We start from the raw sequence: 26,111 nt of genomic DNA, 5'->3' as shown, positions 1-26,111 counted from the left end.
GCTAGGCCCTGTTCTAAATACTTAACATATTAATTGATTTATACTCAAAACAATTCCTTTTGAGTATAAAACAAATGGACCATCATTCTGGTCCATTTATAGTTGAGGAAACTGAGACATAGTGAGGAGCCAGAATTCTGAGGCTATCTGCTGCATAGTCCCTGCATATATATGATAATATATAATATAATCACATATATATCATATGTCATATTATATAATATATATGATAATATAATATAGATAAATGCAAATATACACGACAGTAAAGAGTACAATAATATTGAGTATAATCTATAAAAAACTGAATCACTCTGTTGTACACCTGAAACTATAAAATTCTAAATCATCTATACTTTAATTAAAAATAAAAATAATAATATAATATTGAGTGAGAGAAAAGATTAGCAAAAGTATTTTTTCACAAGAACCATAACATGGGGAAGGATTTTATACCACTAACATCAATGTATGTTGGTGATGCTTGACAGTCATGTCAGTTTACCAGGTGTTGATAGATTTAAGCAAAATAAAAACAGGCTGACTTTTACTGAATGTATTAATGTGGCAGGCTTCCATTCAATAAAACCATGAATGAATAGGGAAAAAATGTAATTATCTCCAAAGGCTTTCAAAGGCATAATACATTCTCCTGTTGCTTACAGAATGCAAGATAATGAATGGATGGATGGACCAAAATCTATTTTACTGATTAGCTCTATCATATATTTGTACCTTTAAAAAGCAACAATTTTTTTTAAAAAGAAAAAAAGGATCCTATGAAGATATAACAAAGCTATTGTAAAGACAGAAATCTATAAAATTTATTCTGAAAAAAAAAAAGAATATCTGGCAGTATTTTTGTCATCTTCCTGCCTGCCAATGTTACCCCTTTGAATCAACTATAGGCTAGAGTATTATAGGGTAGAGAAATGCCAATATAGAAAGAATTTCATGAAGGGTCAATCTAACTTGTAAGCAATAAATAGTGTTTTCTATCTAATATTGCAATATTAGACATAATTTTTAAATTTCTTATAATTGGAATATTAAAATAGAGCAATTTATCCAGCTGTCCTCATTTCTCTAATCACTTTCTACCCTTCGCCTCCACAGTAACTACCGCTATCATTACAGAACACTGTGTTAAGTGCTATTTTAATGTGTATCCTATACTAAACTGTATACTCCTTAAATACAGAATTTATATTCTATTTTGCACAGAATATTTAAAAATGTTAAATATAAGTTTTATAAATGAATGGAGGAATGAACAAACATGAATAAAATTATATGTTGGCATTACATTTATACAAGTGTCTTTTGATGGCAAGAATTTATACATTTTTGCATAAGACCTTTCCAAAACACAGACACACATTTTAAGTAGCAAGAGAATAATTTTCCTTGAGATCCATTAATAAACCTAAAGATAGATAAAAGAAAATAGACTGAAGTAGAAAAGAAAGTTGACGTAGTCCATAGCACTTGTGTAATAAATATTACATAATGTTTTGACTGCCTATGATAAGTTTAAAAACACTGACAACACTAATAAAGGTGATCATTTTTCTAGAACAGTGTTTTCAAACCTTGGCTGCACATAAAACAACCTAGGAACTTTTTAAAAATTCTGAAGTTCAGTCCTCATTCTCAACAGATTCTTATTTAATTAATTCGGGGTGAGTCCTTGGCACTATTTTTTTTAAAATCTCCTCAGGTGATTTTAATGTGAAACCAAGACTGGAACCCACCACTCTTTCCTTTAAAATCAATTTTTGAGGCATAATTTACGTTCAATAAAATATACCAATTTTAAGTATACAATTAAGTTTTGACAAATGAATACAGCCATGTAACCACTACCATACTCACAACATAGAACATTTCCATTACCCAAAAAAGTTTCCTCATGCCCCACTTCCCTCTCCCCTAGCAACCACTGATTTACTTTCTGTCACTACAGCTTAAGGCTTTCTAAAATTTCATGTATATGGAATTGTATTGTATGTTCTCTTTTTGGTCTGTCTTCTTTTATTTAGGATAATGCTTTTAAGAATCATCCATGTTTTAGGCCATCAGTTTGTTCTTTTTTATTGCTGAACAGTATTCCACTATATGCATATACAACAATTTCTTTATCTATTCACCCATTTCATAGACATATGGGTTGTTTCCAGTTTAGGGCTATTCTGAATAAAGCTGTTCTGAATATTCAAGTACAAATCTTTATATGAACATATGTTTTCATTTCTTTAAAGTAGATACCTAGGAATAGGTTGCTGAATCTTATGATTAAGTGTATGATTAATTTTATAAGAAACTGTTTTCTGGGAATTCCCTGGTGGTGCAGTGGTTAAGAATCCGCCTGCCAATGCAGGGCACACGGGTTCGATCCCTGCTCTGGGAAGATCCCACATGCCACGGAGTAACTAAGCCCTTGCGCCACAACTACTGAGCCTGCACTCTAGAGCCTGTGAGCCACAACTACTGAAGCCCACGCGCCTAGAGCCGGTGCTCCGCAACAAGAGAAGCCACCGCAATGAGAAGCCTGCGCACTGCAACGAAGAGTAGCCCCTGCTCGCTGCAACCAGAGAAAAGCCCGCGCGCAGCAACGAAGACCCAACGCAGCCAAAAAATAAAATAATAAAATAAATAAATTTTTTTAAAAAAGAAAGGAACTGTTTTCCAAAGTGGCTGTATCATTTTGCATTCCCACCAGCAATGTAAGAGAGTTCTAGTTGCTCCACATCCTTGTCAGTACTTGGTAGTGTCAGTCTTTTATTTTACACATCCTAGTGTGTGTATAGTATTTCCTTAGGTTTTAATTTGCATTTCCTTAAAGACTAAATAAATATAAAAACAACTGTTCTTAAGGTAAGAAAACCACCAGGGAGAGGGTACTTCATCTTTTGATTCAACAATGTATTTTTAAAGACGGTAACTATATTATACTGCCTTGCTTACCACATTCATCACTCCATTATAATGAGAAAGAAGCAAATGACCAAAAAAGCTTTTCAAAAGCAGGTTTCAGAGAATTTCTTAGGGTCAAGTACCCACTCAGTTTACAACTTCCCACCTACATAAAGATGGCAACATAATGCAGTTCTGGAAGCATAGGCTTTAGTGCCCAACTTGGGTTTGTATTCTAAGGTAGGGAAATACAAAGTATTTTGGAATGATTTCCACCCAAAATAAGTAAACAATTATTTACTGAGCTTTACACAAAACAAGTGGCTAAATGTTCAATGAATGAATCAAGAACTAGTTAATAATAACTTTCAGTGGTATTTTTTAATCTATATAATGTTTTAAAAATCAAAACAATGCAGAAATTACATCTTTATTTTATTTATATATCTTGCTAGTATATCTCCTAGGCTCCAGTTACATATAAATCAAGGAAGAGAGATTTCCATGCTACATAAATATTTTTTAAATTATACAACAGTTTACTCATTCATTCAATAAGCATGTACTGAGTACCAATTTATGGCATATCACATTATACATTCTAAGTGGGAGGACAATTTTTCTCAATACTGAGAACCTAAAATTAATCAGTTGGCTACATGTGATTATGAAAAGTATCAGAGTAATTTAGCATATGATAATATAATGCTAAAGCTAATGTTAAAATGAGTGTGATTTCCTTGGCATACCAGCTCCATGACAGGCTAAAAGTGGCCAAGAAGCATGCTGCCTATATGAGGGAAGAAATAAGCCTATAAATAAACCACAAGGTAGAAAATTCACATAAAAGTAATCTGGAATGGACTGCAGTCTATTTCTAATATCAAACACAATTCCGAACCATATTAACTTGGGGTTTGGAAAAAGGTTAAGACATGGTTCATATGCTTTCAGGGTTACCTATTTCTTTTTTTTTTTTATATCTTTATTTTATTTCTTTACAAATTTAAGATGCATTGAAAAATAAACCAATAAAGAGAAATAAGAGGTCCAGAGCAGGGGCATCCCAGGCTGGGAGCAGGTGAGCCTGGCCACCATCAAGGCTAGCCCTTGTCCTGTCCCAGCCAGTTCGGGTTGGAAGATAACTGTCAGCCACTCTGTCAATACTAAAGCCCAAGTGGTGTCCAGGCAGGAGAGACCTGCTCCAGGCACCTCTGCCTCTCTCCTCAAGAACCCCCAGCTTGGAGAAGCAGTGTTTCCAGTAGGAGCTCAGAGTGGGAAATGGGCTGGCTCTGTGAGGTATTGCAAATTGATGATCAGATTCCCTACAGAACCATTCAGTGTTGGGGCCTCTCCAGCTGGAAAGAAGGCTGGTATCTCTCCCAGATCTTAATTTATTTTGTAACTCAGTTCCTAGACTTATTCATCTCTGACAATGTATCTCTATCCATGGGGTGATCACCAATCATTGCAGGAGAGAGAAAGAAGAGTGGAAGCAGAGAGGGAAAGCTAATCAACCACTCTGATATTGCTGACTTCCAGGCCCAAGAAGGACTGATCATTTTTCTCTCCACCACCTATGGTCTATACCCCAGCTCTTGTGCATGTGTACGTTTTATCCCTAATATAGGAAGTTGTTGCTAACAGAGAGCTGAATTAACAGCCCCTCCCCCTGTAGTAATCCTGGGATCCCCACTCCTTCCTGCCTGCCCCTCTCTTCTTGAAGGCTGGTCCAAAGGGACACATAAAATTGCCAGGGTCTGGGTGCCTCCAAATTCCCCAATACCAAATCACATAAAGTGAACTGAGAAACTACATGCATTACCATAGGAAAAGCAAGATAAAGTGACGGGATTAGGGGCACCTTCCATCAGTAGGACATGACAGACTGGTAGGATATTTCAGCTCAGAAAAGAAAGTATCTCCTTAAACTTCCCCCTCCCAGCAAAGAGACTGAGGTCAGCTTACATGACTTGTAAGATATGCAACTGTCCAGATTTCTCTGCTCTCCTGGGATGCTTTCTGGAAGCTGGCCTAGGACCCTATTCTGTTTACCCACTTGCTCTAGCTCAGTAGCTGCCGAACTTCCTTGTACGTATGACAGAGAAAGTCCATACAAGGTGCCCCCCAGCTTAGGCTCTTGTTTTCCACCAGGATGAGCTTGTACAACATCTCCAGCTTGTCCTCCTGTTTCTCCATGATAAGCTTCAAGCACTGCGATCTCTATGCCCTTAAGCTATCAGTGAGATCCCATACCTTCTTGTACAGTGGATTATGCAGAACTGGCACAACACTCAAGCCACTGGTGATCTGACTGAAGGAGGAGATGCTGAAGAGGCTCTGGACAACTGAGGGTTACCTATTTCTATACACGAGTTATAAATGGTATGCAAGAAAAAAATCCCACAGTAATTTGTTCATCCATGCATGTATACTCTGAGTGCTATATTGCACAGTCATCATTTTTTATAAAGAAGGATGACAGGTTTAACCTTTAAATGACCACTATTTGCCAAAAAAGTCCCACATGTATTAAAAATATTAAATAATCAATCATGCAAATTGAATCAATTAAATTGAAATAATGCTTACCTAATAAAGTGGATGTGGTGATTTCTAATTTAAGCCATATCCAACACATAAAAGTTTAAATTTCACATGAAACTCTGTTATGCAACAAAAAACAAGCATGAGAAGCTGTTATGAGTTGAATTGTGTCCTCCAAAATTGGTATGTCGAAGTCCTAACCCCCAGTACCTCAGAACGTGCCATTTTTTTTGGAAACAGGGTCGTTGCACATGTAATTAGGTAAAATGAGCTCATACTGGAGCAGTGTAGGCCCCTAATCCAATAATCCATGTCCTTATAAAATGGCCATGTGAAGACAGAGATACATAGGAAGAACGCCTGTGACAAAGAAGGCAGAGATTGTAGTTATGCAGTTGTATACCAAGGAATGCCAAAGACTCCTGGCAAACCACCAGAAGCTAGCAAGAGGCAAGGAAGGATTTCCCTATTGGTTTCAGAGGGAGCATGACCCTGCCGATACCTTGATTTCAGACTTCCAGCCTCCAGAACTGTGAGACAGTAAATTTCTGTTGTTTTAAGCCATCCAGTTTGTGGCAGTTTGTTACAGCAGCCATAGGAAACTAATACAGCATTTTCAGTATTTCTTTTATACATTAATTTACTGACATATTAATGTCTTGATTTTTAAAAATTATTTTCTAAAATAATACAGTAAATGTGACTTTTTGGGGTATAGCGCTATACATTTTAACACGTGTGTGTATATATATAGCCATCAACCATAAGATACTGACGGTTAATGTCTTGATTTTTTTTTACATATTTATTTTATTTATTTACTTATTTATTTATCTGGCTGCACCGGGTCTTAGTTGCAGCACGCGGGACTTTTAGTTGTGGCATGTGGATCTTCTTAGTTGTGGCACGTGGGATCTTTAGTTGTGGCATGTGGGATCTAGTTCCCTGACCAGGGATCGAACCCAGGCCCCCTGCATTGGAAACACAGAGTCTTAGTCACTGGACCACCAGGAAAGTCTCAATGTCTTGATTTTTAATAGCCATTACTGAAACAAGAGCAAAGAAATTGTTTCACATAGGCTTAAGTAAATTTCCAGCCCTTTCACTTCAAAATTTAGACTTTGTATTCACACTTCAATAATATATTTTTTTAATTCCTAAAATAAAGATAACCTCTAAAAGTCCACTATCTTTAGTTTATTCATTATCTTTAAAATCTAAAGCTCTATTCCTTGAGAAAGTCACTTTCAATAAGAATTCATCTGAAGTTTTGAAGAAACTGATAAATCACCATTCTTCACATAAAACAGACAGTCAACATAAAAGATACACACTGTTGCAATGTTCATACCACTTACTGTTATCAGCTTATTATATGCGCAAGTATGGAGTTTTCCCCATGTCTTCTAACACTGCACTCATAAAAATTCATGTCTCTCTCTCTTAGTTTTAGAACACTGAGAAGTCTGTTTTTAAACTTCTAAACATTCACTATTCAACAGACTTTTTTTACCAAAGTGTACTTAATTTACAATGTTATGTTAGTTTCAAGTGTACAGCAAAGCAATTCAGTTATACACACAAACATATATACTCCTTTTCATATTCTCTTCCATTATAGGTTATTACAAGATATTGTATATAGTTCCCTGTGCTATACAGGAGGTCCTCGTTGTCTACCTACTTTATATACAGTAGTCTGTATATGTTAACCCCAAACTCCTAATTTATCTCTCCCCCCCACCCCCACTATCCCTTTTGGTAACCGTAAGTTTGTGTTCTATGTCTGTGAGTCTATTTCAGTTTTGTAAATAAGTTCATTTGTATCATTTTTTCAGATTCCACATATAAGTGAAATCATATGATATTTGTCTTTCTCTGTCTGACTTTCTTCACTTAGTATGATAATCTCTAGGTCCATCCATGTTGCTGCAAATGGCATTATTTCATTCTTTTTTATGGCTGAGTAATATTCCACTGTATATATGTACCACATCTTCTTTATTCATTCCTCTGTCAATGGACATTTAGGTTGCTTCCATGTCTTGGCTATTGTAAAAGGTGCTGCTATGGACATTGGGTGCATGTATCTTTTCATATTAGAGTTCTCTCTGGCTATATACCCAGGAGTGGGATTGCTGGATCATATGGCAGCTCTATTTTTAGTTTTTTAAGGAACCGCCATACTGTTCTCCATAATGGCTGCACCAATTTACATTCCCACCAACAGTGTAAGAGGGTCCCTTTCTCTTCAGGGCTCTCCAGCATTTATTATTTGTAGACTTTTTAACTATGGCCATTCTGACTGGTGTGAGGTGATACCTCATTGTAGCTTTCATTTGCATTTCTCTAATAATTATCGATATTGAGCATCTTTTCATATGCCTGTTGGCCATCTGTATGTCTTCTTTGGAGAAATGTTTATTTAGGTCTTCTGCCCATTTTTTGACTGGGCTTTTTGTTTTTTTGATATTAAGCTGTACGAGCTGTTTGTATATTCTGGAAATTAACAAACATTTATTAAATATTAAGATGTGTGTGTGAGGCACTGTGGTGGAGGAGGAAGGAGAGAATTCATTGATCAAAAAAATAAATAAAAGAGCAATGTGATTTTAAAACTTGGTAAGTTTCTACTCTAAAAAATGTTACCACTTATCCCTTAAAGGTATGCAGCTGCTTTCCCTGCTGGAATATCTCACACATAAATAAGTCATTTTTCCCCACATGGAAATTTTATTATGATTTTTCATTCTAACTTACACACATCTAAAAAGCTTTTTAGATGAGGATATCTTTTGTTCCCCTAAATAATAGAGATTGAAAACAAATTACATATAAAAATCAACATCTGTAATACTTGTTACTGCAGCATTTCACAAAAGTTTGTACTATAGAAAAATTTCATAGATGTTTATTGATAATATATACATGCTCATAATTATAAACTTACTAGTTAACTTTTAAGCTATAGGTAACTTCCCTGAAATGGACCTTTTTATTATTATCGACTTTGCAATTACACTTCTTCCACATAAAGTAGTACTTAGCATTGTGGCTCTAGTCTTGAAGACTATCCGCATACAAATTATGTGTTTATTAGAAAACATGTAGGCTAAAAATATGGGGCTCAACTGTCAGAATCTATGATAATTTCTGGATATTTATATAATTAAGATATACCAGCACTGAAGGACCCTGCATGCCTTTATCCAATTTTTGAAAATCTAAATATTCAAATAAATATAATATTTCTGCATACAAGAGAAAAACTGTTAATGCTTCTTTTCCCTCAATCAATTCACATTTCCCTGAGAAGACACAAACCTCCTTTAAATTTTACCAAACACAGAGAAATCCATTTAAAATATGATGGATAGCAAAAAAGGGTCAACATCTTAAAATCATTAGTAAATTATAGTTGTACCATTCTTATACCATCTGCAGATTCCTGAGTAAGTATTTTCCCAAGGTTTATACTACCACTATTTCCATGGGCTTCTTAAACAGGTTAAAAATGCAGATGCTTAAAACACCTGAACTCTATTACCGTCATAATACTGAGAGATCAGAAAAGTCTATTCACAGAGCTTCAAACTTACAGACGTCCATGAAAACACTAATTTACAATTTTCCCCTTTTAAAAGGAACAGTACTTCTGATTCAGTACTGTCATGGAAAAGAAATGTATCCTTTGAGCATAACAACCTAGTCCTCCCATTTGCTTACATCAAGCTGGGAAAGTTTTAGTTCTGACAGAAAATCTGATGTTTTCTACAGAGCATTTGCTTTTCAACCAGTCCATGACTCCCTATTACCAGATTCCACGTGGAAAGTAATCAGAAGTTACCGAATTTAATATACCTACACTTTGTACAAGTTTTTGTTGTTGTCTAATTTTTTTTCCTTCCAATTTTTTATTCTGTTGTGCTGTTTTATTTTTAAATTTATTTATTTTAAGGTATTCTTGTTTTCCTCATTTAAATCCCCTTATGAATCTTTTCTTTAAAAGATGTTGTTATAGAAATACCCTAACATCCCTTCCTTCCTAAAGTATCAGCCTTTAGTAACTTCCCAATTCTGAGGTTACAACTATGGCTTGGACACAGTAAGGAAATATGTAGAATTTTTAATAATACCACTGAGTAATTATATTGAGTTTGAAGTGAAGTTATAACGTGAAGAACATCATTACCATCTTGCTACATACAAATCACTTTTTCACTCATCTCTTGGCAATACTTTTATAAAACCTATCATCTAGATTAAGTCACATACTCGCATTTTAGGTTTAAGAGATGAGGGATGGGTTTCTCACTTTACATATTAAAAGATGGTTCATGCCAAGATACAGAACGCAGAATGCTAGAGAATGGAATATCCTTCTCTTCCACACTTACTAGCATAAATTAAAGTCAGAAAAATAAAGATTACACAGCTCATGGTTCTCAAATAGCATTACTTAAAAGTGATTAATTCATTCTCCTACCTTCATCTATGAAATCCAAAGTAAGAATCAGAAAATATGCTTAAATATGTCCTTTCTCCAGTCCCTAAAACTATCATACAAGAGCTCATCACCCTAATAAGCATGCCAACTATCTTATTATAAAAAAAAAATCTGATTTAAACATGACCTGGATCACCCACAAAATCTGATTTCATTTGTAACTTGACATTATAGTCACTTTCAAAATATATACCTCTTTAAAACTCTTCCTCTCTCTCATCTGCCCCCTCAAAGTTTGAAAATTCTTTCAAACCCAATATTTCTTACTATAAAATGACCACGTAAATTGACACTTTTCAATTCAAAATATTTTAAACAAGAATCTTAAAAGTTAACTGATAGAAACTCATACAAAGAATAAGGTCTACAGACGAATAAAGAAATGCCTATATTCATTTTCATGTTTTCAGTATTAAAGCTGTACACCTTAATTATCTGATTATTCAATTATTTCAAAAATACACACAAACACACAATGGACTAGCCTCAAATAAACAAAACTTTCTCAATCCACTGTCACTATATTCTGACACAGGATAAATTTAGATAAATTTACACTTCACATTTGCAAAACAAACTGTGGCGTATGTTGTTTTAAAAAGAAACACAGGGTTCAGTGACTCTCAATAAACAGAAGTAGACTACCTTATATGAAACACCACAATGTACTACTCTTAAAATGAAAAGAAAATTTCAAATATGTCAGTTTTACCTGGGGAGAAGACAGCTAGATGTCTAGGGTTCCTGTGTAAGTGTGTTCCTGTGCTTGTTTAATTCTAAAAACAACCTCTCTCCAACTCCTTTCAAAAATCAATATTTTTTCAATAAATATGAGCATATACTGTACAACAAAATGCATAAAGATTATAAGGTGCACTTCCAAAATGCTATAACAGTTCAAATAGAAAAAAAAAATCAGTGTTTTAATTTCCCACATAGCAAGTCTATGTTAAACAATGTCATTTTTTCCCCTTTCTTCCTAACCATTCCACAAATCAGGACTACTGTATTTATATATTTAATAAGATGAACAAACTGACTAGAAGCTCTGGAGGAGTACAAGAGAAAGAAATCCTTTTCATTTTCCCACAAACAAAAAGATAAAACAAAAGCAAATATGAAGACTTGTTAAATGAGAAGCATTTGAAAAACCCAATGTGACCAGCTTTTGATTTACCCCAGTCTGACAAGGAAGATAGACCCCACCCCCACTCCAGATTGTGCCTTTTTTTTCCTTGGGTGGGAGTGTGGAAAAGAGAAGCTGTCACATTTCCATCTTCGGTTATTGTTAAGTCCACAGCCTAGATTCCCAAGTATCACTGGTCCAGGGGGGAAAATATTAAAGCAGGTAATTAAAATTGTCTGAAATGCACAGTAGTTTGTTGATTTTTTCCATTTTTAAAGTTAATTATACCCAGCTTCAATCTGCGAAGACTAGATTGCCTTTGACAGCCTGTCCCTCAAACGTTCCCTGTAAGACCGCTTGCTCCAGATTCACTAACAATTCTCTCCTCCCTGAACTTAAATTAGAAGAACGCATTTCAGAAATTATTACATCCAGAAAGCCAAATCTCCCCATCCTTCTTGCCTTGGCCTGGGGTGTAGAACGAAGAGTAAAAAAGAGATCTATTCGCTCTTCAAACAAAAAGAAAAGCGGGTACAGGGCTGGTGGAGGAAAGAGCAGCAGTGGACCTGAACGAAATGTTAAGAAAAGTTTTTTATGTGACTAGTTTGTCCTTTCACGGGAGAACAGGAGTTGGGCAGAAAGCCGGGGTCTTGGCCCAGGGCTTGTGCAAAGAGAAGGCACCTGCGGAAGAGGAAGCCGGGGACAAGAGAGGAGTCAAGCGAGCACCTACCGACTTGCAGCACATTCTCCACGGAGCCGCTGTCCAGCAGACGGATGCCCCGGCGGAACGGGAGCCCCTCGCCACCACCGCCGCCGGTGGCTCCTGCCCCTGAGCCCAGTCCGGGGGACGCCCCCGCCGCGGCTGCCCCGGGGGCGGAGCCGGCCGGAGCGGCGGCCCCGGGGGGTGGCGGCGGCCCCTCCTCGGCCGGCGAAGCCCCCACGGCGCCTCCAGCCGAGCCGGCGCCAGGGCCGCCGCGGTACTGGAAGCTGGAGTACATGCAGATCTCCCGCTCATTCCGCGGAAAGGACCAGTAGACGATGCGGCGCTGCACGGGCTCCGGGATCCGCTCGAAGCGCTCCTCCACCCGCTCGTACGCCCACTTTTCCGCAACCGTCTTGGCGGCACAGTCCAGCAAGGACTCGGGCTGCAGGTGGGGACGGGCCCCCAGGGGCAGGCAGCTGCCGCCGACGCCCCCCACCCCGCCGCCGGCCGCCCCGGGCGAACCGCGAGGGTGGTGAGCCTGCGGACTGGGCCACGAGCACAGGCGCTTGGCCGGAGAGACCGGCGGTGGCGAGAGCAGCTCCTCTCGCTCACCTCCTTCCGCCATTGCTGGGGACTGACTGACTGACTGAGGCGGAGGCAGCGGCGGCAGCGGCGACTGCACCGGCTGCGGCGGAGACCCTGGCCACGGCCACGCGCCCCGCGCAAGCGCCCAGCTGCGGCGCCGGCGGGGGGGGGGGAGGCGGGGCGAGCAAACCCGCGAGCCTGCCGGCCTGAGTGTGGAGCCTAGGCCGGTCCGGTGCGCGCGCCGCGAGGGCCGACGGGGGCGGACTGAGGAAGAGAGGCGGCGCGCGCCGTCCGGGCCGCCGCGAGCGCGAGGAGGGACGGGAGCGAGCGCGGGCCGGCGGCGCGCGCCAGGCGCAGACGGCCCAGAACGCGCACCGAGCGCTCGCCCCGGGCCGACCTCCACCTAGAGGCCAGCCAAGGGCGAGGAGCGCCGGACCCTCACCAGCTCGCTCACCTCCAACCCACCTGCCGCCTGGAGGGAGAGGAGTGGACTGTGCGGCCAAGTGCAATGGCCGGGCGCGAGCCACGCGAGGAGCCGCCGCGAAGTGCTAGGTTTGCGGAGCGGAGGAAGAGAGAAAACTCAAAATCGGGGTCCTCTGTAGACTGACCAGACGCGCGACGGTCACAGCGGAGTGAAAGATCTGGCAGAAAGACGCTAGGAAGACACTAGGAAAAAATCGGAAAGTTCCAGTGATGAAAACTCTCCTCACACCACAGCAATGTAGAATAAAGTCGGCGGTCCCCTCCGGAGCCGGGCAAAGCCGCACCAGCCCCCGACTGGACAATGGGGCGCCAAGATCTCACCGCCACGGCGGCTGCAGCCTCCGTGGATATTGAAGGGTTTTAGCACCTTGCATCCTAGGGGGGGAAAAAAACACTTTTCGGTGTGGTTTCTGGTAGAGTTCTCTGATCCCCTGCCTCCAGTCTAAATTAGGTCTTTTATGTTTTCCTCACTTGGCTCAGTCTTTCTACGCTTTCATGTTAATTATAACAAGTTGCACACATATTTTTACATATTTGTGTAATGTCTGACTGACCAACCGACTGTAAACACCATGAGAGCAAAGATCATGTCTATTTTCTTCTCGATAATTTATCCTCTGCCTGACATACGGCAACCTCACCACTAACTCCTCAATAAACAAAACTGAGTTGTAAGCAACGGTATGTTGCTCAGTCAAGAAAATTTATTATTTCAGATTTGCTGACAAACTAATCTCTAAGACGTTAAAATGTTCCAACAACTGTCTTGAGAGTTCCTTCAGTTGCATTGTCCCTTCAAAATGAGCGAGTTCTAGAGTGTAGTATAAAATAAGGATAAGGGAGTAAATGACTGGAGATGGACATGGGCCAAAGTAGTTTGCTTTTGCTGTAATGTCAGAATTAAAGAGCATAGGCCATAGAGTCAGAATTGGGTGTGAATCACCCTTGCTACTTGTGTGATGCTAATCATGACTCAAGTCATTTGTAAAAGTGAGCTAGTAATAATGCCTATACATATAATTTATTAGAAGTAATTCAAATGTAGTGCTTATTCAGTGTAGTAGATAATAAATATGTTTATATGTGTTAATGGATTTATATCTGTAAATATCTAAATAGATGATTGTGAAGTAGCATAATCCCTCCTGCCCTCTAAATCCGGTACCACAATTATAGACTTTCATGGCACCCAATCTTTTCTTTCCTAGAACTTATCAGAGTTTATTTGGGGCGTGAGTATTCCTCTAATGCCTTTCTCTCTGATTAGATTATGAGCTATGTAAGGGCAGAAAATATTTCTATATAAAGGCCTGTCCCAACACTCACCATAATGCATTCACATGGAAGATGCTCAAGAAACATTTGCTTTCTGAATCAATGAATACGTTACTCTGATTTACTCAACTGCTGGAAAATATAGTTAATAGAGGTTGGGATATATGAAGAAATGTTACTAAACATATTTACTAAGAGTCAAGTTTGATTCTTACAAGTTTGATTTAACTAGGTGATTTTTCCTTATTTGGAAGACATTAAACTTTATAGAAAAGCACAAAGAATAGCACAATCTATGCCCATATACTCACCACTCAGAATTAATAATTATTACTTAATATATCAGAAGTCCACTTTAACCACCTCCATATAGCATCACTGGGAGCAAGTACAACCTGAGTTTGGAGTCCATTTTTAAATTTTGTGTGTGTACATATGTAACATTGTTTTTTGTATATTTCATTTAATTAAATGTTATTACAGCTGCCTACCATCACATTGCTAACTTTCTTTTTCCTGTGCATACTGACACACAAAGATCTAATTCCTTTAAGTGCTGTAAAATATTCCACCTTAAGAATATATCACATTTGGGCTTCCCTGGTGGTGCAGTGGTTAAGAATCCCCCTGCCAATGCAGGGGATACAGATTCGAGCCCTTGTCTGGAAAGATCCCACATGCTGTGGAGCAGCTAAGCCCGTGCACCACAACTCCTGAGCCTGCGCTCTGGAGCCCACAAGCCACAACTACTGAGCCCATGTGCCACAACTACTGAAGCCTGAGTGCCTAGAGCCTGTGCTCTGCAACAAGAGAAGCCACCGCAATGAAAGGCCCATGCACTGCAATGAAGAGCGGCCCCAGCTCGCCGCAGCTAGAGAGAGCCCGCACGCAGCAACAAAGACCCAAAAGAGCCAAAAATAAATAAATAAAAATAAATATATTTATTAAAAAAAAAAAAAAGAGGATAGCTTCAAGATGGTGGAGGAGTAAGATGTGGAGATAACTTCCTCCCCACAAATACATTTAAAATACATCTACATGTGGAACACCTCCTACAGAACACCTACTGAACGCTGGCAGAAGACCTCAGATTTCCCAAAAGATGCCCTCAGGTGACCTGCAGGCAGAGGCGGGGCCAAATCCAAAGCTGAACACCAGGAGCTGTGCTAACAAAGAAGAGAAAGGGAAATCTCTCCATGCAGCCTCAGGAGCAGTGGATTAAATCTCTACCATCAAACTGATGTACCCTGCATCTGTGGAATACCTCAACAGACAACGAATCATCCCAAAATTGAGGTGTTGGACTCTGGGATCAACTGTACACTTGGGGTTTGCTTTATGCGTCTAATTTGTTTCTGGTTTTATGTTTATCTTAGTTTAGTATTTAAAACTTATTATCACTGGTAGATTTGTTTATTGATTTGATTACTCTCTTCCTTCTTTTGTTAATATATATATTATTTTCCTTTTTCTCCTTTTGTGAGTGTGTATGTGTATGCTTCGTTGTATGATTTTGTCTGTAAAGCTTTGCTTTTATCCTTTGTCCTAGGGTTCTCTCTGTCTGTTTGTTTTGGGGGGGGAGTTTAGTATAGTTTTTAGTGTTTTTATTTTAATAAGTTTATTTTATTTTATTTATTTATTTATTGTTTTTCTTCCTTTTCTTCTGAGCCAGGTGACTGACAGAGTCTTGGTGCTCCAACTAGGTGTCAGGCCTGAGCCTCTGAGGTGGGAGAGCCGAGTTCAGGACATTGGTCCACCAGAGACCTCCCAGCCCCATGTAATATCAAATGGCGAAAGCTCTATCAGAGATCTCCATCTCAACGCTAAGACCCAGCTCCACTCAATGACCAGCAACCTACAGTGCTGGACACCTTATGCCAAACAACCAGCAAGACAGGAACACAACCCCACCCATTAGCAGAGAGGCTGCCTAAAATCATTATAAGTTCACAGACACTTCAAAACACACCACTGGATGCCGTCCGGCCCACCAGAAAGACAAGATCCAGCCTCATCCACCAGAACACAAGCACCAGTCCCCTCCATCAGGAAACCTACACAACCCACTGAACCAACCAGAGCCACTGGGGGCAGACATCAAAAACAATGGGAACTAGGAACCTGCAGCCTGAGAAACGGAGACCCCAAACACCGTAAGTTAAGCAAAATGAGAAGACAGAGAAATACACAACAGCTGAAGGAGCAAGGTAAAACACCACCAGTCCAAACAAATGAAGAGGAAATAGGCAGTCTACCTGAAAAGGAATTCAGAGTAATGATAGTAAACATGATCCAAAATCTTGGAAATAGAATGGAGAAAATACAAGAAATGTTTAACAAGGACCTAGAAGAACTAAAGAGCAAACAAACAGTGATGAACAACACAATAAATGAAATTTAAAATTCTCTAGAAGGAATCAATAGCAGAATAACTGAGGCAGAAGAACGGGTAAGTGACCTGGAAGATAAAATAGTGGAAATAACTACTGCAGAGCAAAATAAAGAAAAAAGAATGAAAAGAATCGAGAACAGTCTCAGAGACCTCTGGGACACCATTAAATGCATAAACATTCGAATTATATAGGTCCCAGAAGACGAAGAGAAAATAAAGGGTCTGAGAAAATATTTGCAGAGATAATAGTTGTAAACTTCCCTAATATGGGAAAGGAAATAGTCGATCAAGTCCAGGAAGCACAGAGAGTCCCATACAGGAAAAATCCAAGGAGAAACACGCCAAGACACATATTAATCAAACTATCAAAAATTAAATACAAATAAAAAACATTAAAAGCAGCAATGGAAAAACAACAAACAACATACAAGGGAATCCCCATAAGGTTAACAGCTGATCGTTCAGCAGAAACTCTGCAAGCCAGAAGGGAGTGGCAAGACATATTTAAAGTGATGAAAGAGAAAAACCTACAACAAAGATTACTCTACCCAGCAAAGATCACATTCAATTTCAATGGAGAAATTAAAACCTTTACAGACAAGCAAAAGCTAAGAGAATTCAGCACCACCAAACCAGCTTTACAACAAATCCTAAAGGAACTTCTCTAGGCAGGAAACACAAAAGAAGGAAAAGGCCTACACTAACAAACCCAAAACAATTAAGAAAATGGTAATAGGAACACACATATTGATAACTACCTTAAATGTAAATGGATTAAGTGCTCCAACCAAAAGACATAGACTGGCTGAATGGATACAAAAACAAAACCCGTATATATGCTGTCTACAAGAGACCCACTTCAGACCTAGGGACACATACAGACTGAAAGTGAGGGGATGGAAAAAGATATTCCGTGCAAATGGAAATCAAAAGAAAGCTGGAGTAGCAATTCTCATATCAGACAAAATAGACTTTAAAATAAAGACTATTACAAGAGACAAAGAAGGACACTACATAATGATCAAAGGATCAATCCAAGAAGAAGATACAACAATTGTAAATATTTATGCACCCAACATAGGAGTACCTCAATACTTAAGGCAAATGCTAACAGCCATAAAAGGGGAAATCGACAGTAACACAATCATAGTAGGGGACTTTAACACTCCCTTTCACCAATGGACAGATCATCCAAAATGAAAATAAATTAGGAAACATAAGCTTTAAATGATATTTTAAACAAGATGGACTTAATTGATACTTACAGGACTTTCCATCCAAAAACAACAGAATACACTTTCTTCTCAAGTGTTCATGGAACATTCTCCAGATAGAACATATCTTGGGTCACAAATCAAGCCTCAGTAAATTTAAGAGACTTGAAATCGTATCAAGTATCTTTTCCGACCACAACACTATGAGACTAGGTATCAATTACAGGAAAAAATCTGTAAAAAATAAAAACACATGGAGGGTAAACAATACACTACTAAATAACCAAGAGAACACCGAAGAAATCAAAGAGGAAATCAAAAAATACCTAGAAACAAATGACAAAACACGAAGACCCAAATCCTATGTGATGCAGCAAAAGCAGTTCTAAGAGGGAAGCTCATAGCAATACAATCCTACCTCAATAAACAAGAAACATCTCAAATAAACAACCTAACCTTACACCCAAAGCAATTAGAGAAAGAAGAACAAAAGGCCCCTAAAGTTAGCAGAAGGAAAGAAATCATAAAGATCAGATTAGAAATAAATGAAAAAGAAAGGAAGGAAACGATAGCAGAGATCAATAAAACTAAAAGCTGGTTCTTTGACAAGATAAACAAAATTGGTAAACCATTAGCCAGACTCATCAAGAAAAAAAGGGAGAAGACTCAGATCAATAGAATTAGAAATGAAAAAGGAGAAGTAACAACTGACACTGCAGAAATACAAAGGATCATGAGAGATTACTATAAGCAACTATATGCCAATAAAGTGGACAACCTGGAAGAAATGGGCAAATTGGTAGAAAAGCACAACCTCCCGAGACTGAACCAGGAAGAAATAGAAAATATAAACAGACCAATCACAAGCACTGAAATCGAACCTGTGATTAAAAATCTTCCAACAGGGCTTCCCTGGTGGCTCAGTGGTCGAGAATCTGCCTGCCAATGCAGGGGACACGGGTTCGAGCCCTGGTCTGGGAAGATCCCACATGCCGCGTAGCAACTAGGCCCGTGAGCCACAACTACTGAGCCTGCGCGTCTGGAGCCTGTGCTCCACAACAAGAGAGGCCACGATAGTGAGAGGCCCGCGCACCGCGATGAAGGGTGGCCCCCGCTTGCCACAACTAGAGAAAGCCCTTGCACAGAAATGAAGAACCAACACAGCCAAAAAAAAAAAAATCTTCCAACAAACAAAAGCCCAGGACCAGATGGCTTCACAGGCAAATTCTATCAAACATTTAGAGAAGACCTAACACCTATCCTTCTTAAACTCTTCCAAAACGTAGCAGAGGGAGGAACACTCCCAGACTCATTCTATGAGGCCACCATCACCCTGATACCAAAACCAGACAAAGAGGTCACAAAAAAAGAAAACTACAACCAATATCACTGATGAACATAGATGCAAAAATCCTCAACAAAATGCTAGCAAACAGAATCCAACAGGACAGTAAAAGGATCATACACCATGATCAAGTGGGGTTTATGCCAGGAATGCAATTCTTCAGTATATGCAAATCAATTAATGTGATACACCATATTAACAAATTGAAGGAGAAAAACCATACGATCATCTCAATAGATGCAGAAAAAGCTTTTGACAAAATTCAACACCGATTTATGATAAAAACCCTCCAGAAAGTCGGCATAGAGGGAACTTACCTCAACATAATACAGGCCATATATGACAAACCCACAACCAACATCATTCTAGATGGTGAAAAGCTGAAACCATTTCCACTAAGATCAGGAACAAGACAAGTTTGCCCACTCTCACCACTATTATTCAACATAGTTTTGGAAGTTTTAGCCACAGCAATCAGAGAAGAAAAAGAAATAAAAGGAATCCAAATCGGAAAAGAAGAAGTAAAACTGTCACTGTATGCATATGACATGATACTATGCATAGAGATTCCCAAAGATGCTGCTAGAGTTAATCAATGAATTTGGTAAAGTAGCAGGATACAAAATTAATGCACAGAAATCTCTTGCATTCCTATACACTAATGATGAAAAATCTGAAAGAGAAATTAAGGAAACACTCCCATTTACCACTGCAACAAAAAAGAATAAAATACCTAGGAATAAACCTACCTAAGGAGACAAAACACCTGTATGCAGAAAACTATAAGACACTGATGAAAGAAATTAAAGATGATACCAACAGATGGAGAGATATACCATGTTCTTGGATTGGAAGAATCAACATTGTGGAAATGACTATACTACCCAAAGCAATCTACACATTCAATGCAATCCCTATCAAACTACCAAAGGCATTTTTCACAGAACTGGAACAAAAAATTTCACAATTTGTATGGAAAAACAATAGACCCCGAATAACCAAAGCAATCTTGAGAAAGAAAAACAGAGCTGGAGGAATCAGGCTCCCTGACTTCAGACTATACTACAAACCTACAGTAATCAAGACAGTATGGTACTGGCACAAAAACAGAAATATAGATCAATGGAACAGGATAGAAAGCCCAGAGATAAACCCAAGTGCATAAGGTCACCTTATTTTTGGTAAAGGAGGCAAGAATATACAATTGAGAAAAGACAGCCTCTTCAATAAGTGGTGCTGGGAAAACTGGACAGCTACATGTAAAAGAATGAAATTAGAACACTCCCTGACACCATACACAAATATAAACTCAAAATGTATTAAAGACCTAAGTGTAAGGCCAGACACTATCAAACTCTTAGAGGAAAACATAGGCAGAACACTCTATGACATAAATCACAGCAAGATCCTTTTTGACCCACCTCCTAGAGAAATGGAAATAAAAACACAAATAAACAAATGGGACCTAATGAAACTTAAAAGCTTTTGCACAGCAAAGGAAACCATAAACAAGACCAAAAGATAACCCTCAGAATGGGAGAAAATATTTGCAAATGAAGCAACTGACAAAGGATTAATCTCCAAGATTTACAAGCAGCTCATGCAGCTCAATAACAAAAAGCAAACAACCCAATCCAAAAATGGGCAGAAGACCTAAATAGACATTTCTCCAAAGAAGATATACAGATGGCCAACAGACACATGAAAGAATGCTCAACATCATTAATCATTAGAGAAATGCAAATCAAAACTACAATGAGATATCATCTCACACCGGTCAGAATGGCCATCATCAAAAAATCTAGAAACAATAAATGCTGGAGAGGGTGTGGAGAAAAGGGAACCCTCTTGCACTGTTGGTGGGAATGTAAATTGATACAGCCACTATGGAGAACAGTATGGAGGTTCCTTGAAAAACTAAAAATAGAACTACCATATGACCCAGCAATCCCACTACTGGGCATATACCCTGAGAAAACCATAATTCAAAAAGAGTCATGTACCAAAATGTTCATTGCAGCTCTATTTACAATAGCCAGGACATGGAAGCAACCTAAGTGTCCATCATCGGATGAATGGATAAAGAAGATGTGGCACATATATACAATGGAATATTACTCAGCCATAAAAAGAAATGAAATGGAGGTATTTGTAATGAGGTGGATGGAGTTAGAGTCTGTCATACAGAGTGAAGTAAGTCAGAAAGAGGAAAACAAATACAGTATGCTAACACGTATATATGGAATCTAAGGAAAAAAAAAAAAAGGTTATGAAGAACCTAGTGGCAAGACGGGAATAAAGACACAGACCTACTAGAGAATGGACTTGAGGATATGGGGAGGGGGAGGGGTGAGATGTGACAGGGTGAGAGAGTGTCATGGACATATATACACTACCAAATGTAAAATAGATAGCTAGTGGGAAGCAGCCGCATAGCACAGGGAGATCAGCTCGGTGCTCTGTGACCACCTAGAGGGGTGGGATAGGGAGGGTGGGAGGGAGGGAGATGCAAGAGGGAAGAGATATGGGAACATATGTATATGTATAACTGATTCACTTTGTTATAAAGCAGAAACTAACACACCATTGTAAAGCAATTATACTCCAATAAAGATGTTTAAAAAAAAAAAAAAAAGTTCGCTGAGGCTGCAATCATATGAAGGCTTGACTGGGACTAGAGTATCCTCTTCCAAAATGGCTCACTCACATGGCTGGTAAATTGGTGCTGGCTCTTGGCAGGAGGCCTCTGTTCCTCTCCAGGTAGGCCTCTCCAATGGGTTGCTTCAGTATCCTGTGGCATGGCTGATTTACCCCAAAGGAATCAGAGAGCAAGGTAGAAGCTGAAATGCCTTATGACCTATCCTCAGAAGTCACTCACCATCACTTCTATAGTATTCTATCTTATCAGACCAACCCTGATTCAATGTGGGAGAAGAGTGTACAAAAGCATGAACACAAGGAAGAGACAAGGCTCACTAGAAGCCATGTTGGATATTGGCTACCACAACCAACTCCCACCAGCACTGAGTAAGAGTACTATTTCCCGTTATCCTCACCAATATGCAATATTGTCAGACAATAATTTTTAACAGCCTGATTAACAAGAAATGTTATCTCTATTTTTATTTGGTTACTGGTGAGGTTGAGCATCATTTTATATGTTTTTGGCCATCATACACCCTCTTCTGTTAATTGTCTAATTACATCTTTTTTTTTTTCCTTCTGGATTGTTTAACATTTTCTTGATTTGTAATACTTTATATAGTCTGGATAGTACTGCTTTGTTATATGTATTGCAAATATCTTCTTCCCATATGTCTCTTTTCTTTTGATCTTAATATGTCTTTTACTATATATTTTTTTTAATTTATTTATTTATTTATTTATTTTTGGCTGCATTGGGTCTTCATTGCTGCGCATGGCCTTTTTCTAGTTGCGGCAAGCAGGGGCTACTCTTCGTTGCCGTGTGTGGGCTTTCTATAGTTGTGCTCTCTAGTTGTGGCGAGCGGGGGCTGCTCTTTGTTGCAGTGTGCAGGCTTCTCATTGCAGTGGCTTCTCTTGTTGCAGAGCATGGGCTCTAGGCATGCGGGCTTCAGTAGTTGTGGCATGCAGGCTCAGTAGTTGTGGCTTGTGGGCTCTAGAGCACAGGCTCAGTAGATGTGGCACACGGGCTTAGTTGCTCTACGGCATGTGGGATCTTCCCAGACCAGGGATCGAACCCGTGTCCCCTGCATTGGCAGGCGGATTCTTAACCACTGTGCCACCAGAGAATTCCCTCTTTTACTATATTTTCATGAAATCAAATTACCTATCTTTTCTTTTATGTTTTGTACATATTATATCTTATTTGAACAAGACTTCCATATTCTACATTTTCTTCTAGTAGTTCTTTAACGTTTAGGTTTTTTGCATCTGGAATTTTTTTCTTTGTATGAATATAATTTTAATTTTTTCTATAGAGAGAGCTGTTTTTATTTTTATTTTTTGGCTGTGCCACACGGCTTATGGGATGTTAGTTCCCTGACCAGGGATTGAACCTGGGCCCTCGGCAATGAGAGCACAGAATCCTAACCACTGGACCATCAGGGAATTCCCTAGAGAGAGCTGTTAATTGCTCTAAAACCATTTGTCAAGTAGTCAGCCTTTCCTCCATTGATTTGTGATGCACCAAGTTGTCTTATATGCACGGATTTTTTTCTGGGCCTTTTTTTCTGTTTTATTTACCTTTCTATCTCTTTGTATTTCAATACTATACTCTTTAAATTAATAATTAAATTTGGTAATATGTAATTAAATTTGGAAATATTTAGATGACTGGTAAGATGAATTTTCCTTCTTTGTCCTTGTTTTCCAAATTTTTCTTAGCTATCCATGCACTTTTTAACCTTCCATACAAATCTTATAATCAACTTTACTATGTTTCCCAAAAAGTCCTGCAGTCATTCTTCTTGGAATTACATTAAATTTATAGATTAATTTGGGGACAACTATAACTGTCTTTATAAATATAGTCTATCTCTTCATTTATATGAGTGTCCTTTACTAATCTTTTTAAAAGAACTAAATATTTTATTATTACTCTTCTATTTATTTTGTGACCTTAATGATTGCTAGATCTTTTCTAAAATATCATTAAACAAGAAACGATCTCACCTCTGGTAGCTTACCATCTAGTTAGTGAGATACGATGAAATATGTGAAAAGTTAGATAAAAGTAAAAGACTGAAATAATACAAAAAAAGTAATGGCTTCAGAGGATTGTCAAGTGATTTGAAGAAGCACTCACTGTTTGAGGAATCAGAAGAAAGATCAGCTTGTGTAAAAATTGTGAGAGGAAGCTCTATTATAATTTATTTCATCTAGGTCTTGAAGAATGAGTAGGATTCAAACAGGCCCAAAGGCTTAGGAAAGGAATTTCAATTGGGTTGAACAACTTTGGCAAAAACCCAAAAGCTGAAAAGTACAAAACATTCATGGAATAATTAAAAATAAATCTGCTTGGCTATAAAAATGGGAAATAAAGATTAGAAATATCTTTTAAAGCCAAATTATGGGTAATATTAAATGTCAGGTTAAGGAATGTGAAGTTAAGTATACAGTATGGGCAATAGGGAACCAAGACAGAGAAGGTTGTTAGATATCTATATAGCATGATAACACTGAATATAACCTATGTTTTTCATATCTTTTCCCCCATTAGTATCCTTTGCACTTAGCACATAATAGAGCCTCAATAAATGTTTCATGAATGAATGAATGAATGAATGATCTGGTTGTGATGTGGAGAATCTATTACAAGGGGAGAAAAGGAGACATAGAAACCTCTTAGGTACCTATTCCAACAATCTGGTCATGAATTGTAGTGGCCTCAATTCAGATGACAGTAGGAAAAGAGAAATTTCTCTGAATAAAGTGCCTCTGACCTACTGTTCCTAAAAAATGAGACAATGAATATTTATTAACATCTACACTGTACCTTAGAGTAGCAGGGTGACATTTTTTTTCTGATAGACCATGAAGCTACATTTTGTGTTTTCTGCTATATTTGCCATTTTTAAACAAATACAAATAAATAAGCTACTATTTTGTGAAGCATATAAGTTAAATATAGTAAAGGATACTAGGTTGCTTAAGACAGCCTGGGCATTAAGAATGAAAGAAACCATATGCAAGCCTGAGTTGGGACCAGAAAACTGGGAATTGTTACAGAGGAAGTTACAGGAAGATAAGAAGGCAAGGACATCTAATAATAATGATACTTAAAATTGATACAAATGCTTTACAGTTTTCGGCTAGGAAATAAAGCATTGCTGAAGAAAATTCACCAAATTGGTGCTAACCAAGAATACTAATTTAATTCTAATTCCATTTGGGTCCTAAATGCTGCTTGGTAACATTATTCATCCCCAATTGACTAGCATCTTTTTTTAAATTATTATTTATTTATTTTATCTATTTATTTTTGGCTGCATTGTGTCTTCGTTGATGCTCGTGGGCTTTCTCTAGTTGAGGCGGGTGGGGGCTACTCTTTGGCACGCGGGCTTCTCATTGCGGTGGCTTCTCTTGTTGTAGAGCATGGGCTCTAGGCACACGGGCTTCAGTAGTTATGGAGCGTGGGTGCTGGGACACGCAGGCTCAGTAGTTGTGGCTCGCAGGCTTAGTTGCTCTGCGACATGCGGGGTCTTTCCGGACCAGGGATCGAACCCGTGTCCCCTGCACTGGCAGGCGGATTCTTAACCACTGCACCACCAAGAAAGTCCCTGACTAGCATCTTTATCCTCGTTTTACCTATGAAGAAAGGCTCAGAAAAACTGTGTCTTAATCAAGGTCACTAGCAAGTGACTGACAGATCCAGAATTCAATTCTGTGTTGTTGAATTCTGAGTCCAGTGAAGTTTCCTTTCTACACCATAGTTGTCTCACCTAAGAGCCAAAGTATTGTGTAAGGATAGAATTAAAGTGATCATATATTCTCTCCTGGATAGGGACTCAAATTTGGCCGGAAAGGGGCTATCAGATTGATTAACTTAGAAGGGAATAAGCAATTAGATTTCTCAGTAAATCATGAGAACTATTCCATTGGCTATAGTCAAATAATGAAACTTAAGGAAAGAAGAAGGAAAAAGAGGGTAAGAACAAGAGGAAGGTGAAGAAGAAGAAAGATGAAAAGGAAAAGCATCAGTGACTTGTGGTAAGAAAGAAACCTTAACACACTGGAAATATCAGCAAGTGGAATAATAAGAGAACCAGTATCAGGTCTTGTTGATATGTGGCTTGTGTGGAGTGAACATGGAAGTCAGTGTTATTGAGAGCTATGTGAGGCCACTGTTGACATCTGCCAGCTCTTTTCAAAATTAGCCTAAACATTGGTTCAGATTAAAATAATACCGGTTTGTTGATGTTAGCATTATTGTTCTAATACTTTAAATACAAAAGTTAATATACAATATGGAGCTTATAGTTTAGTTTGGGAAACAGACATTAAACAACTAAACATATAAATATATAAATACAGATGG

The 26,111-nt window shown here is 38.6% G+C and overlaps 1 protein-coding gene across 1 annotated transcript in view; it reads right to left on the bottom strand.

Annotated features, from left to right (window-relative positions):
• ZSWIM5 (zinc finger SWIM-type containing 5) overlaps nucleotides 1-20,241 on the bottom strand; it is a 260,279-nt gene extending 240,038 nt beyond the window's left edge. Inside the window, exon 1 of the mRNA XM_082364339.1 lies at nucleotides 11,827-20,241. Coding sequence (XP_082220465.1) covers nucleotides 11,827-12,424 — 598 coding nt within the window. The 5' untranslated portion in view covers nucleotides 12,425-20,241. The remainder of the gene's footprint in view (nucleotides 1-11,826) is intronic.
• Nucleotides 20,242-26,111: the final 5,870 nt, after the last annotated feature.

This window comes from Balaenoptera borealis, assembly GCF_965194805.1.
Source record: "Balaenoptera borealis genome assembly, chromosome: 1".
NCBI lineage: Eukaryota > Metazoa > Chordata > Mammalia > Artiodactyla > Balaenopteridae > Balaenoptera > Balaenoptera borealis.
The sequence above is the reverse complement of the archived record's forward strand: the minus strand, read 5'-3'. Positions and strand labels throughout refer to the sequence as shown.